This window comes from Chionomys nivalis, chromosome 11 (assembly GCF_950005125.1).
Source record: "Chionomys nivalis chromosome 11, mChiNiv1.1, whole genome shotgun sequence".
Classification (NCBI taxonomy): domain Eukaryota; kingdom Metazoa; phylum Chordata; class Mammalia; order Rodentia; family Cricetidae; genus Chionomys; species Chionomys nivalis.
This window is the reverse complement of record NC_080096.1, coordinates 34301990-34315760: the sequence shown is the minus strand read 5'-3', so window position 1 is coordinate 34315760 and position 13771 is coordinate 34301990. Positions and strand designations below refer to the sequence as shown.

Genomic DNA, 13771 nt, shown 5'->3' with positions numbered 1-13771 from the left:
TATTTGTTTTAAGCAGGCTCCACCCTGGGACCAGCTGACATCATCCCTTCCCGGTTGGGGCCTTATCTCCTAGCAGCCATCTCACACCCCTTCCTCACTGTATACCATCGGGCTCGTCCCTGTCTGTCTGGGCCCAGCACCTGTCCCCATTAGTGCTGTAGCCAGGAGAGATCACGGGGTGGATGAGGGAGAACAGGTAAACAGTGGAGGCGAGAAGTGACCGGACCAGAAGCAGTGACGGCACCAGGAGTGGGGAGATGATTTTATAGAGCACTGGGCAAGTGATGTAGGAGCAAGGGTTTCTGTGGCCTTCTGGATTGGTTGTGTGCAGAATTCCATGTAGGGGTGTTTTTCTGGAGGAAAGGGCCATGGTTTTCAACAGATTCTCAAGAGGCTAGTAACTCAGAGGAGCGTAGGAAAGTCTGAGTTAGTCACCAGAAAGTGGACACTGTGGTCCATTGGCAATCAGATAGCTCAAGCCAGGGGAACATGACCTTTAAATTAAGTCTCTGAAGGATTAAGATCAGGACCTGAGTAGATTGTGTTGTAAGAAAGGGTATAGATCTTTTGCCAAGGAGTCAGGAACTTACTGGAATTCCTGCCCTTTATCTGTTCGTGGTCCTGGCCTCTCACTAACACCTGGAGCTCACACAGCAATGGCATCGGTGCAGTGGCTTTGACGTTGCTCACCACCCTGACCCCTTCAGTGTTTAGTGTTTTAGGTGGCAAAGCAGGCACAGGAGAAGCAATTAGTCCGTGATGAAGTGGCAGCCCTCCTTGGGCAAACAGATCCCTTCACCCTGCTTCCTGGAATAGAGTGGTGGTGTGTGAGGCGAATGCTCGCAAAGGGCTGAGGCCAGCTATTTTCTCTCCCTACCTAGAACTCTAGAAGATGCTCAGCCAGGCTTCACCAACAGAAGCTGTGTGGCTCTGGCCAAATCTCTGCTCCTTTTTGGGCCCAGCAAGTGGGCGATAACTGTGGGCTGCTCTGGAAAAGCCCATAGAGACAGATGGGGGTTAGGGGATTGTCGAAGAGAAGGGAGGAGTGCAAGCCAGTTAGTCAAACGGCTTTGCATGGTGGCAGCCACTGTCCTGTGGCAGTGGCCTTCTTAGTGCTGCCGCTAAGTTCAGAGACATTCAGTTTTGTTTGAGACGGTTTCACTGTATAGGCCTGGTTGTTCTGGAACTTGCTCTGTAGACCAGACTGCCCTTGAACTCAGAGATCTGCCTGCCCCTGCCTCCCCCCCATGTACTGGGATTAAAGGGATGTGCCAGTGCCATCTGGCATATATATATATATATATATACATTCAGATTTTCGTCTGGTCAGGTTCAGGTTCCTTTTTTATGCCTGCAGGCCAGATCTCATTATAGATGCTTGTGAGCCATGTGGTTGTTGGGAATTGAACAATTGAACTCAGGACCTCTGGAAGAGCAGCCAGTGCTCTTAACCTCTGAGCCATCTCTCCAGGTTCAGGTTCTTTAGGTTGGACTGTATCTGTACCAAACAAGGTCTACCCAGTTACCAGTTACAAGAGCGAGTCTGGTCAAAGTCTCATGTGGGACTTTGGCAATCAAAAACCTAAGTAAAGACTAGGGATGTTCCTCAAGCATTGGTGTGCTTACTGAGCACACATGGAACTGGGTGTAGTTCCAAATAAAACCAGATGTTGTGACACCTACCTGTAAACTCAGCACTAAGGAGGTAGAGGCAGGAATTCAGTGTTCTCAGCAATATAGAAAGTTCAAAGCCAGTCTGGGTTACATGAGACCCCCCCATCTCAAAAACAAACAAAAAAACAAAACAAGACAATAAAATAAGTGAAATCTTGGCAAGGTGTAATGGCGCACAACTTTAATCCCAGCACTCAGGAGGCAGAGGCAGGCGGGTCTCTGAGTTCAAGGGCAGTCTGGTCTACAGAACAAGCTCTAGGACAACCAGAACTACATAGACCTTGTTTCAAAAAAAAAAAAAAAAACAAGATGCCTGGCAGTGGTGACACACACCTTTAATCCCAGCACTTGGGAGGCAGAGGCAGGTGGGTCTCTCTGAATTTGAGGCCAGTCTGGTCTACAGAGGAGTTGAAGGACAGGCTCCAAAGTTACAGAGAAATCCTGTCTCGATAAACAAAATTAATAATAATCAACAAGAAAAGAATGCCTAGGTAAAGGAGCTAGTGTTGCTGGTGGTGTCCATCGCTGTAGGGAGCCTTGCTATAATATACTTTCAGGCAGTACTCTGAAGTATACCACCATGACCAACCAGGCTACACCCTACAAATACCCAGTTCCTGTTTAAGATGATGGTAACATAACTAGTGTGCCCAGGCACCCTCAGGGTACAAGTTTGAATTTTCCAAAAGGCTGGGCAGTGGTGGTGTACATCTTTAATCCCAGCACTTGGGAGGCAGAGGCAGGCTGATCTCTGAGTTTGAGGCAAGCCTGGGCTACACAGAGAAACCTTGTCTCGAAAAAGCAAAAGATTCTCCAAAGTAGGGCACTTCGAGCTGCTTCTCAGGGTTCCACGAGGGCTTCTTGGAGCCCAAAGAGCGACTCTACTGCCATATCCCTGACAATAATTCTGTTCTCTCCTTGACTTGGCACATGTTCATTAGTTTCATAGCTTTCCAGACCAGTGCCCTTCACCAGGCAGGAGAACTTTCAGGACAAAGTCCTCTCATAATACATAAAGGCAGACCAACCTGGCTCCCCACTTCCTCGGTGCCCTCTTGGCCATTCCCTTTCTCTCCCTCCCAGACCTGGAGCCTAAATACCTACCTCACTACCTCATTTCCACCCTGCTGAGTCTCCAGTCTCACAAAAAGCAGTGCAATTTAGGCAAGCAGAACCCATCTTTCCAAGTATACACAGTCCAAATAGAAGTATTTTTATTGGTTTATAGGTTCCAAAATGCCTTTTATACATCCGTTCTATGGCTTTGCTGGACTTGATTATGCCCAGGCTGTAAGTGCCTTCATCCACCAGTGGAGTGCTGGGATCATCAAGAACCACTTTTATACCAAGGATGTGTCAAGGGTTGAAGAAGAGATTCAGGAGATGGGCAGAAGTGGCTGCTTCAGAGACTCTGGAGCAGATGTTGCTCCCCCCCCCCCAGCCCCACCAACAGAGAACAAGGCAAACACACAGCCCGAAGGAGGTGGTCCCTATTCAGCCCACAGTCCAGAGCAGCAAAGGCAGGTCCACTCCGGCCCAAATGACATTAGATTTTATTTCCACCCGGATCACTGCTGCTTAGCTGTCTCCTGGCTTCCATGTGGCAGCAGCAAAGTGGGGAGGAAGAAACTGGCTTATTTCAGATTGCAGTATAGATACATGGACACACTCATGGCAGCCAGCTGGTGGGGAGGAACAGGGAGACAGGAAAGGACATGATCAAGGACTGTTTCCTGAAAAGACAACGTGAAGCCCTGCTTTCCTGATGCTGGAGGACATGTTTGGCCACCTTAGGCCTCTGGGTTCAGCCCTCAGCTCCAGAATGAAAACAAGAAATCTGGCTCCTCTAGAGAAGCCTCAGAGAGGGGCTAATCTGTGCAGGTCTAGTAGAGACTGATACCCAGGTCCAGTCTCCTCACTGACTTACCTCCAGGGCCGCAATTCCAGCTGCCACACCACCCACAGTGACCGCATTGGTTCTGATCTCATGCAGAAGCTGTTTGAAACAACCCTTGGGAGAAGGGAGAAAGTATTTATAGCTCGCAGTGCCCTACCTCTGATCTGTTTACTACTTACTGTAAGACCATTAAAACGATCCCACCCGTGCCAAGCATGTGCACACCTTTAACCCCAGTGCTCAGGAGATGGAGGCAAGTGGATCTCTTGAGTTTGAGGCCAGCCTGGTCTACAGAAGGAGTTCCAGGATAGCCAGGGCCACCCAGAGAAACCCTGTCTTGAAAAAAAAAAAGTTATGCCACCCTTCCATGTCAGCCCATACCGGTACGTTTGTTTCTTCGGCTTTGCTCTCGGTGCAAGATTGCGTAGCTGTGCCATTGGTAGCTCCGTGACAACAGTAAGGAGGAAAGAGTTTATTCTCTTCAACAAAACGTGAGGTGTTAAAATCTGTATAGTTGTTGAAACCACAGCACTTCAGCTGCAGACAAAGTGGGATTGGTGAATGATGGGGCCTTGCTTTTTTTCTTCCCCACTCCCAAATCCTCCCAGCCCACCTTACCTCTTTCATGGTAGTGTTCCACACTTGGGTGAATTCGGTCTGGTAACCATAGTCTTTTCTGATGGCAGGTACTATTGCCAATGTCAGGAAGTTTTCTGCCTGCATAGGTCAGGTCAGTATTAAGAGAGAGGTAGGGAAAGTAGCCATTCACAGGCCACCACCCACTTCCGGGGCTTTAGCCCCATCCCTGTGCTCACCATTGTGGTATACACCAGAGCAACCACAGCAGCCGCAACCTCAGCAATGAAGATGAGGAGGAGGATGGTAAAGAACTGGGTGGGAGACAAGGAAATACGTTTTAGGGAGGGAGACCCGCCTTCCTTGCCCTACCCACTCCCATAAAAGAGGCAGGGGGTCCCCATGGGGATGCTCCCGGAATCCAAAGTAGCTTTTTGGAATCCCCAGAGGAAGATGTCAGGGGTGAAGGGACCGTTGGTTGTGGCCTGGGGTGCTGGGTCTGACACACCATCAAGAGCGCACACTTGTTCTCAGAGTGAGCTCCGTAGCAGCCCAGGAAACCGAGGACAAAGAGCACAACACCAGCCGCGATGAGGAAGTAGCCCACGTTGACAAACTGCATGGCATTGGATGACATTGGCCCGAAGATCTTCAGGAAGGATGTCCCATCGACAGACACCCAGATTCCCACAGCTAACAAGGCCGCACCACACAGCTGCGGACAGAAGTCAGCCTTTGAAACAGTGCTAGCAATGGTTCCCTTTGACACCATGAAGTCTGGAAACTTTCCCTTCCCTTAATGAGGGAATCTAACTACCTGTTGTGCTTGGAGGGGACCTTAACTAGTACCAGAAAAGTGGGAACTGGGACATGTAACAAATTCACCTAGGAAGACAAAAATGAGACCAGGGGTTCTAGAAAGATCCACAGGCTGGGAGGAGACATAAAACTTTCCTTTTTCTATAATCAGGGTCTTGCCACATAGGTAGGAGTGAAAACAGATCCAGCCTCTCATTCTTGGGCTGCGAATGCCTAGAATAACTCTGTTCTCTGATACACGGAAGGAGGCAGGTGATAGGGTTGAGCTGGCTCAACCGTCACTATAGTAACAGCAGGGTGAGGCTTCCACCTGCTTGCAACCTTGAAAGGGGGTGGAGGTTGAAAGGTTCACCGGCCCAAAGGCCCCATTTGATTCCCCTCCAGGATGGACTCAGCTGCCACGCCTGCTCCTTTTTCACCTACATTACTGCCTGACAATAGAAACTGAGAAAACGGGTTGAACACAACTACAGCTTCTCGTCAAGACACTGAGTTAACCTCAACTTTCAGAGGTGATCTTGAGGCTCCGAGGGGGTTCAGTGGAGGCCCTGGTCCCACAGCTCCTAGCCAGGGCTTCAGTGGATCAGCAGTGGGCACTGACTTGTGCCCAGCTCCCACTGTCCAGCTACGGAACCGAGTCTGGGATGGAGGTAAAGAGATATACATATAGGGCTGTATCCCAGGATGTTTGCTTAAGGACAAGATTGCCGGGCTTCTAGCCTACAGGGTCAAATTTCAAGGAGCCTGGCTTCCCTACCTTGTTCTGCCCAGTCTGGCAAGGCATGAGCAACAGAGGACGGAAACCAAACTGGATTTGCTTTAACCCTACTAGGCCAGAGTCCTGGCTCCCCCAATTGTCAAAATCTTAGTACTTCCTTCAGTTATATTAATAAAACCTAGTTCATGGCAGCCAAAGGAAGTCCAAGGTACAGATCACATTGGAATCAAAGAGACTGCCTACTCTGCCCAATTTCTCTCTCTCTCTCCTTTTTTTTTTTTTTTTTTTTTTTTTCTTTTTTTTTGAGACAGGGTTTCTCTGTAGCTCTGGCTGTCCTGGAACTCACTCTGTAGACCAGGCTGGCCTTGAACTCATAGAAACCTGTCTGCCTTTGCCTCTCAAGGACTGGAATTAAAAGGCATGTGCCACCACTGCCAGGCTCCTTGGCCCAATTTCTTTCTTTCTCTCTCTCTCTTTCTTTCTTTCCTTTTTCTTTTCTTTTTTTTTTTTTTTCTTTTTTTTAGAAACACGGTTTCTCTGTAGCTTTGGAGCCTGTCCTGGAACTAGCCCTTGTAGACCAGGATGGCCACGAACCTCGAACTCATAGAGATCCACCTGCCTTCGCCTCCCAAGTGCTGGGATTAAAGGCGTGCATCACCACCGCCTGGCCTCCCCAATTTCTTTAAACTGGTCACACTTCATGTCTCTACTGTTTCCCCTTTCACTCATTCTTCTCTGGTGGCCCTAGCCCCTGACCACTGTTTTCTCGTGCTTCTTGTTCTCCTCCTTTCCTTCCTACCGTTCCATGTCCCCTTCATGGTGGCTATTTTTCTGCACATCTCTAATGTGTCCAGTTTCCCAGAACTGACTTTCTTTGAGATCAGGGGCTCTAGCCGGGCCGTGGTGGTGCACAACTTTTATCCCAGTACTTGGGAGGGAGAGGCAGGCAGATCTCTGTGAGTTTGAGGCCAGAACTACAAGAGCTAGTAACAGGACAGGCTCCAAAGCTACAGAGAAACCCTGTCTCACAAAAACAAAAAACAAAACAAAAAAATCAGGGGTTCTAAAATATTCACGGGTTTGGGGAGGGGGGTGGAAGATAGACTGGAGGATAGATAGACTTTCCCTAACTAACTGTTGCCAGGGCCCCACCCTACCCCTAAAACTCCGTTGGCTGCTCACAGGCTTATGACTTTCAAATAGCCGTGCACCACCACTGAGTCCACTGAGCCAGGGGGATGACTCCTTCCTTCTCCCTGCATTGCCCAAGCCATTTCTAAGACCTCTCCTTTGTCTGTTCTACCACCCCTCAGCATTGAACCCCTTTGTTTACTGTGCCCCTTTCTTCTTATCTCTGTCACTATCTCCAGGGCTTGGGCCTCCTGGTTCAGTTTCTCAAACAAGCCCTATATAATCTGTTCCTGGTTTTCTAAACAATATCAAATTTCATTACCTGTGGGCCTTCCTACACCCATTACAGCTCCCCCACCCAATGCAAATGTCCAGCTTCAGCTACTTCCTCCAGGAAGTATTTTCCTCCTAGGCTAGATTCAAACCCCTCCAGGGACTCCCTTAGCCTTGGTGGTAAATCTGAAAGGACCACTGTGCAATTTTTAGTGTATATAGCAATTATCAGCCTATCTGACAGTTTACTGGTCCTGAGACCTTCAAGGGCAGTAAATGGCCTTGCTTGCCTTCTTCCCTAGCCCGTAGCTTAGAGTGTTAGGCCGTGAATAAGCTTTCCTTTTTCTTTGTGGCCTCACGCGTGCTTAGCAAATACTCTATCACTGAGCAACAATCTCCTTCCCTTAAATGTCAGCTCAGTTGATGAATGTTTATTGAAAGCATAAGGGTTGCTAGAGTCAACTCTAAGAGGCAGGGACTTGCTCCCCTTTCAACTTTTCCATGTATGGTAGTCACTTTTGCACCACCATAAACTTAAGCCGACCCTCTTTCATCTCTGAACCTTGAATGCCCATCAAAAAGGGGAAATCACTCCTGCTAACCTATCCCTGCCTACACTCATCCTTCCTGGAAGGAAGGCAAGAGCCTAAGGCTTCTCCATCCCTAACCTTCCCATCTTCACCCAGTGTGTGGCAGCCAGCCAGTGGGGTCAGGAATCCGCATTGGGAAGACCCTCCACTTCCTATCCATAAAGGGGAATTTGCAGGGCAGGATCTGGGTACATAGTCTCCCATTCCCCAGCTTGAACTCTGTTCCGATTGTGACCTGCTTTTGTAGGGAACCCCCAAAAGCCCACAACCTTCATACTTACAAAGATGAGTAGATTGAAGAGGACCATCATGACCTTAATGAATTTGAAGCACTGCATGGTGGGTCCTGGGAAACAGACACATCCAAGTGAGGGCTTTACGTCCCAGCTACCCTGGGCTGGCCCTGCTTTTTGGACCCTGGCATACCAGAGTCCCACATCCTGTGATCGCTCACAAATTTCACAAACTTCTCACTCTATGTCTGCACTCCAATATCTCAGAACTTTTCCCAGCTCCCATCCTGACACTATATACCTGACACTATACTACCCAGATTACCAGAATTTAATTCTCTGATCCTAACATCCCCAGATTCTCTCACACAGGTGTTACAAGTCCAACTCCCACCTGCAGGACACTCGATGTCCTTTCCTGTTTTCTCTTCCTGGACCAATCTTAGACTCTTCCAGTAACCCTCTCCTTGGCTTTTTCCAGCACCCACCCCAAACCTGTTTCCAGACTGGTATCCCTTTCGTAGGTTAATCTCTGCCTAGTGCCATTACCTGTTCAGGGCTCTTTCCAACAGGTTCTGAACAGGATACACTGCACTCCTGAAGGAACAGAACAGCTCCAGGAAGCTGCCACTTAGTGTGCTGGCCGAAAGATGAGGGATCGCCTAGTCGTCACGCCGTGCGCCACTGCTCACCTACAGGTGGGGCAGGTGTTTTAAAGCCTCCTGTTGCCCGCCCGCCTGCCTGCCCGCTGGCCCCACCCATGGCTGAACAGCCTCCTTTGCCCCTGCTGCCCCCTACTGCCTGGAGATAGGTTCTCAACCCCCAAAGCAATAAGCAGATCTCTACCTGGAAATGTCACCTATAGACTCTAGAGTTCCTGGTCTCAGGAAAGGGGCTTAGGGGGCTGCAGAGTCAGGAGTCAGACAAGTGCCTTTCCAGAACCTTCTGTGTGCCCTGCTCACAATAGTGTAATATGATTCTTCCCTCGAATCTGTGTGTTCACTGGCACCACATCTATTCAGGTTGCCATCCGTATGTTTACACACAAAGCTCACAGTCACATATATAACATGGACTGGTACTCCTGAAGTGTGTGTGTGCACACACACATACACCAATGAACACACACACACACACACATTTAATGGAGCATACATACATGCACACACCCATACACATATGCACATCCATAAACATGCATTCTCTCTCTCTCTCTCAAACACACACCCACTTTCAAGGAAATGGTTATGGTCTGGCAACCTCTGCTCTCTCCTCATAACAGGAAATGGTTATTTGTTCTCTTCCCCCCATAAAACCTCAAGCTCCCCATCCTTCTCCTCCCTTAATCCTTTTTTTAAAAATTATTTTATTATTTTTTTTTATAACCTTTTGTCTGCAAATCCCTGATATGTGAGTATGTGAGCCTGGTTCTCTTGGACGTCAATGGAGGGCATCAAATCCCCTGGAACTGGAGTTATAGGAGGCTTTGAACCACCATGTGAGCTGGAAATCAAACCAGGGTTCTTTGCAACCTCTAAGCCATTTTTCCAACCCCCTCCCTTCATCTTTTTGCCCCTTACCTTTTTCTCTTCTTTTCCCCTCTCCATGTTCTGGGCCTCTGTGCACAACCCTGGCCCTTCTGCCAGCAGGTGGCACTGTGTGCCTACAAAGGAGACATTCCTATTCCAAGGTTCTGTAACCCTTTCTGGGACTCCCTCTCTGATTTTCCACGCCACTATTCCTAGTTGAGAGGGTCTTCACAAGTTCTTGCTCTCCAGTTATTCAGATCAGGGGCTCAGATTCTGGTTCTGTCATTTCTTAGCTATGTGGTTATGGGCTCTGGGAATATTTTATTGTTTGTTTGTATTTGTTTTTTGTCGAGACATGATCTCATTTAGCTGACTGTCCTGGAACTATGTAGATCAGACTAACCTCAAACTCACAAAGATCTTCCTGCCTTTGCCTCCCAAGTGCTGGGAAGATGTATGTCACTTTGCCTATTTTATTTATTTATTTGTTTTTGGTTTATTGAGAGAGGGTTTTTCTCTGGGTGCCCTGGAACTAACTCTGTAGACCAGGCTACCCTTGAACTCAGAGATCTATCTGCATCTGCTCCCCAAGTGCTGAGATTAAAGGCGTGTGCCACAACTGCCCAGTTTATTTACTTATTTACTTTTTAGTTTAAATTGTATTTACTTTGCTTGAGTGTTTTGTGAGCATGTACATCTGTGTACTATGTGCAGAGGCTAGAAAAGGGCTTCAGATCCCCTAGAACTAGAATTACAGATAGTTATGACTCTCCATGTGAGTGTTGGGAATCAAACCTGCATCCTCTGGAAGAGCAGCCTGTGCTCTTAATCGCTGAGCCATCTCTCCAGCCCCTATTGATTTATTTTTCAATTTTTGTAACAGGGTCTATATAACCCTGGCTGTCCTGGAGCTCCTAGTGTGGACCAGGCTGGCTTTGAACTCAGAAACCTGCCTGCTTTTTTTTTTTTTTTTTTTTAGATTTATTTATTTATACAGTATCCTGCCTATAGGCCAGAAGAGGGCACCAGATCTCACTGTAGATGGTGGTGAGCCACCATGTGGTTGCTGGGAATTGAACTCAGGACCTCTGTAAGAGCAGTCAGTGCTCTTAACCTCTAAGCCATCTCTCCAGCCCAACCTGCCTGCTTTTGCCTACAGAGTGCTGCGTTCATAGGTGTGAGGCACCAAATCTGGATTTATTTTGAGAAGATATCTCACTCTACAGACCAGACTGGCCTCAAACTTGAGGCAATCCTCCTGCCTCAGTCTTCCAAGTGCTAGGATTGCAGGTGTGAACCACCAACTAACTTGAGTTCTTGGTCTTCCTGACTCAGAATCCCTAGTGCGAGGGTTACAGGCATGCACACCCATCCTGCTATTTGGTCATCTGTAAGATTTGTTTTTTGGTCTTTGTTTCCTAGTCTGTATAAGAGAATAGTTATGAGGAATATAGTAAGTTTTCCTCCCTGCTCTGGGGCACAGAGCAATGAGCACCAAGAGGTCAGAACAGAGAGCACTGCTAGAGGGATTGTGGGATGGATTTAGGTGACAGACGGTGGTGGTGGTAAAGTGTGTGTATGTGTGTGCATTCCCGTGTGTGTTCCCGTGTGTGTTCATGTGTGTGGTGCCTGCAAAGGTCAGAAGAAAACAGCCTTAGACACCCTGGAGCTGGAGTTACCGATGGTTGGATCTAAGCAGTGTGGATGCTGGGAACTAAGGGGTCTTCTGCAAGAGTAGTAAGCATTCTTAGCTGCCAAGTCATCTCTCCAGCCTGCAAGTGGATTTTTTAGTTTGCTGTGTTTGTGAGGAAGGAGACAGCTGTAGAGACAGAGAGGAGGGGATAATAGCATTGCAGATAATAAGTCAGGGGACCATTCTTATATTCCCAGCTACTCTGGAGGCTAAGACAAGAGGATCTCTTGATCCTACAAGTCAAAAACCCTTCTGGAAAAAAGATAGTCAGATTCTGTCTCAAAATTTAAACAAATGGACTAAGCTTGGTGGTTTGTGCTTGTTATCCCAGCTCTCAGGAGGCAAAGGTGTGTGGATTTCTCTGAGTTCCAGGCCAGCCAGAGCTATACCAGACTATACTAATAAAACATGCCTTAAATGTACAATATTATTTTTTTCTGCACAACAATCCTATGAAGCAAATTTTCTTTTTTTTGTTTGTTCTAGGTTGCTTTGTCTGTTTATTTGGTTTGGGTTTTTTGTTGTTGCACGTTCAAAGTAGCCCAGCCTGGCAACTAACTCTCTGTAAAGCCAAAGATGACCTTGAACTCCTGACCCTCCTGGCCTCCACCTCCCACCTGCTAAGATTACAGGTCTAGGCTGCCACACCCATTTTAGACTTTCTTTTTAATCCCTATTTTAAATATGGGGATACCAGAAGTCCAGAAATCTTCAGCACTTGCTGGGCTCACATAACTTGTGAGAGGCAGAACTCAGTCTGTTAGCCTATCTTAAACTTTTTTTTTTTTTTTTTTTTGGTTTTTCGAGACAGGGTTTCTCTGTGGTTTTGGAGCCTGTCCTGGAACTAGCTCTTGTAGACCAGGCTGGTCTCGAACTCACAGAGATCCGCCTACCTCTGCCTCCCAAGTGCTGGGATTAAAGGCGTGCACCACCATCGCCCGGCCCTATCTTAAACTTTAATGGAGTCTCTAAGGAGGCAGGCAGGCCGGAGGCTTTGACCCAGAGTCTGAATAGAGGCCAAGGGCTCATAGGTACAGAGGCTAAAAGTTAAGGAGAGCAAAGTGGGGGATGGTGAGGCCCCACAATCTGGGACCTGAAGTTCCTGGAGGACTAGAGGGTCGGGGTTAAGGTGTAGAGAAATGAGCAAATCCAAAGTTCCCTTAGCGCAAGGCCTGGAAGACCTAACTTTCCTGTCTGCTTCCTACAAAAACAGGTGAAACCAGGGTTAACATCTCTTACCCCTCTTTCCACAGGGCTTTCTTTTCCATTTCAGGAAGAGCTCTGGGAGTTCACATTCCTCCATGTCCCTGGTTGTTATGGAATATCCTGGATAAACACATAAACGAGCATAGGATAGCAAAAGGTGAGTGCCCTGGGCTCTGGATCTGGCAGCCAGCGGATCTGCACCCCAGCTAGCTGCCTCTGATTCGATGACTATACCTCACCAAGGTGGTTTCCTTCTCCGGCCAGCCTTCATCATTCAGATTCCATATCTGTGAATTCACCTGGTCACCGCCTCCATTTGTGACTACGAGACCAGGTCTTACGTCGCTTTCACAGTTATTCGCAGAGGAGGTACACAGAGGTAAGAGTCCTGAGTGCCTGACACATGTTTCCAGCAGAGGTGTGTTGAGCAGGAGGGATCCTCTGCCCCCAGAAACATGCTCCAGCTCTTACAAACCAGTGTTTGCCTAGAAGTCTAGTTACTACCAGTATTTTTTTTTGTTTGTTTGTTTTGTTTTTTGTTTTTTTCGAGGCTGGGTTTCTCTGTGGCTTTGGAGCCTGTCCTGGAACTAGCTCTGTAGACCAGGTTGGTCTCGAACTCACAGAGATCCACCTGCCTCTGCCTCCCGAGTGCTGGGATTAAAGGCGTGTGCCACCATCGCCCGGCTACTACCAGTATTTTTTGTTTTTGTTTTTGTTTTTTTTTTTTTTGCTTTTTCGAGACAGGGTTTCTCTGTGGTTTTGGAGCCTGTCCTGGAACTAGCTCTTGTAGACCAGACTGGTCTCGAACTCGCAGAGATCCGCCTGCCTCTGCCTCCCAAGTGCTGGGATTAAAGGCGTGCGCCACCACCGCCCGACTACTACCAGTATTTTTTATTCAAATGCTTTAGTTTCATTTCTTTCTTTCTTTTTCTTTTTCTTTTTTTTGGATGATTATTATGTCATTAATGATGTTGCTGGCCCAAGTGGCCCTCGTGGTGCTGAGCTGCTATTATCTAGTATTCCTCTGCACAAAAAAGTTGAGATATACTTTAGAGGATATGCATTTGCTAGATGTGTTAGATACCTGGCCTACCTGACCTCCCAGGATTAAAGGCTTGTACTACCGGTTCAGCTTTGTTTAGCTAACCTCGATTCAGACAGTTACATTGTTGTTACTTGTGAGTTGAGTGTTGAAGACTCAACACTACATATTACGTAAAATGACTCATTGGAGGATAATGGTTCATTACTTCTAGCTCTTGGGAGGCTAAGGCAGGAGGATTGCTATAGCAGGTTCTGGGCCAGTCTAGGCTACAAAGCAACAATAGCCAGGTGGTTGTGGTGCACACCTTTAACCCTAGCATTCCAGAGGCAGAGGCAGGTGGATCTCTGTAAATTCAAGGCCAGCCTGATCTATAGAGTGAGTTCCAGG

General features: G+C 47.7%; 1 protein-coding gene across 2 annotated transcripts; it reads right to left on the bottom strand.

Annotated features, from left to right (window-relative positions):
- Window positions 1–2872: 2872 nt before the first annotated feature.
- On the bottom strand, window positions 2873–12459 carry Tspan1 (tetraspanin 1). Of its 2 annotated transcripts, XM_057783889.1 has the most exons (10): window positions 12373–12458; window positions 9492–9574; window positions 8461–8603; window positions 7960–8024; window positions 4656–4862; window positions 4387–4461; window positions 4190–4288; window positions 3953–4108; window positions 3602–3685; window positions 2873–3356 (listed from the first exon to the last, which is right to left on the bottom strand). In XM_057783889.1, exons 4-10 carry the CDS (start codon window positions 8014–8016, stop codon window positions 3309–3311), a joined length of 726 nt encoding a protein of 241 aa, XP_057639872.1. In that variant the 5' UTR covers window positions 8017–8024; window positions 8461–8603; window positions 9492–9574; window positions 12373–12458; the 3' UTR covers window positions 2873–3308. The 2 variants fall into 2 exon arrangements, with proteins under 2 accessions (XP_057639872.1, XP_057639871.1); XM_057783888.1 differs by lacking the exon at window positions 9492–9574 and having other exon boundaries at window positions 12373–12459.
- Window positions 12460–13771: the final 1312 nt, after the last annotated feature.

Excerpts from the sequence above, each read along its gene's own strand:
- Tspan1 (XM_057783888.1), bottom strand. The coding sequence starts at position 8,016 with ATGCAGTGCTTCAAATTCATTAAGGTCATGATGGTCCTCTTCAATCTA. Across the intron at positions 3,686-3,952 it reads CCGAAGAAACAAACGTACCG|GGTTGTTTCAAACAGCTTCT; the intron begins GTATGGGCTGAC and ends CCTTCTCCCAAG. Across the intron at positions 3,357-3,601 it reads CTGGAATTGCGGCCCTGGAG|CTGGCTGCCATGAGTGTGTC; the intron begins GTAAGTCAGTGA and ends CCTCCCCACCAG.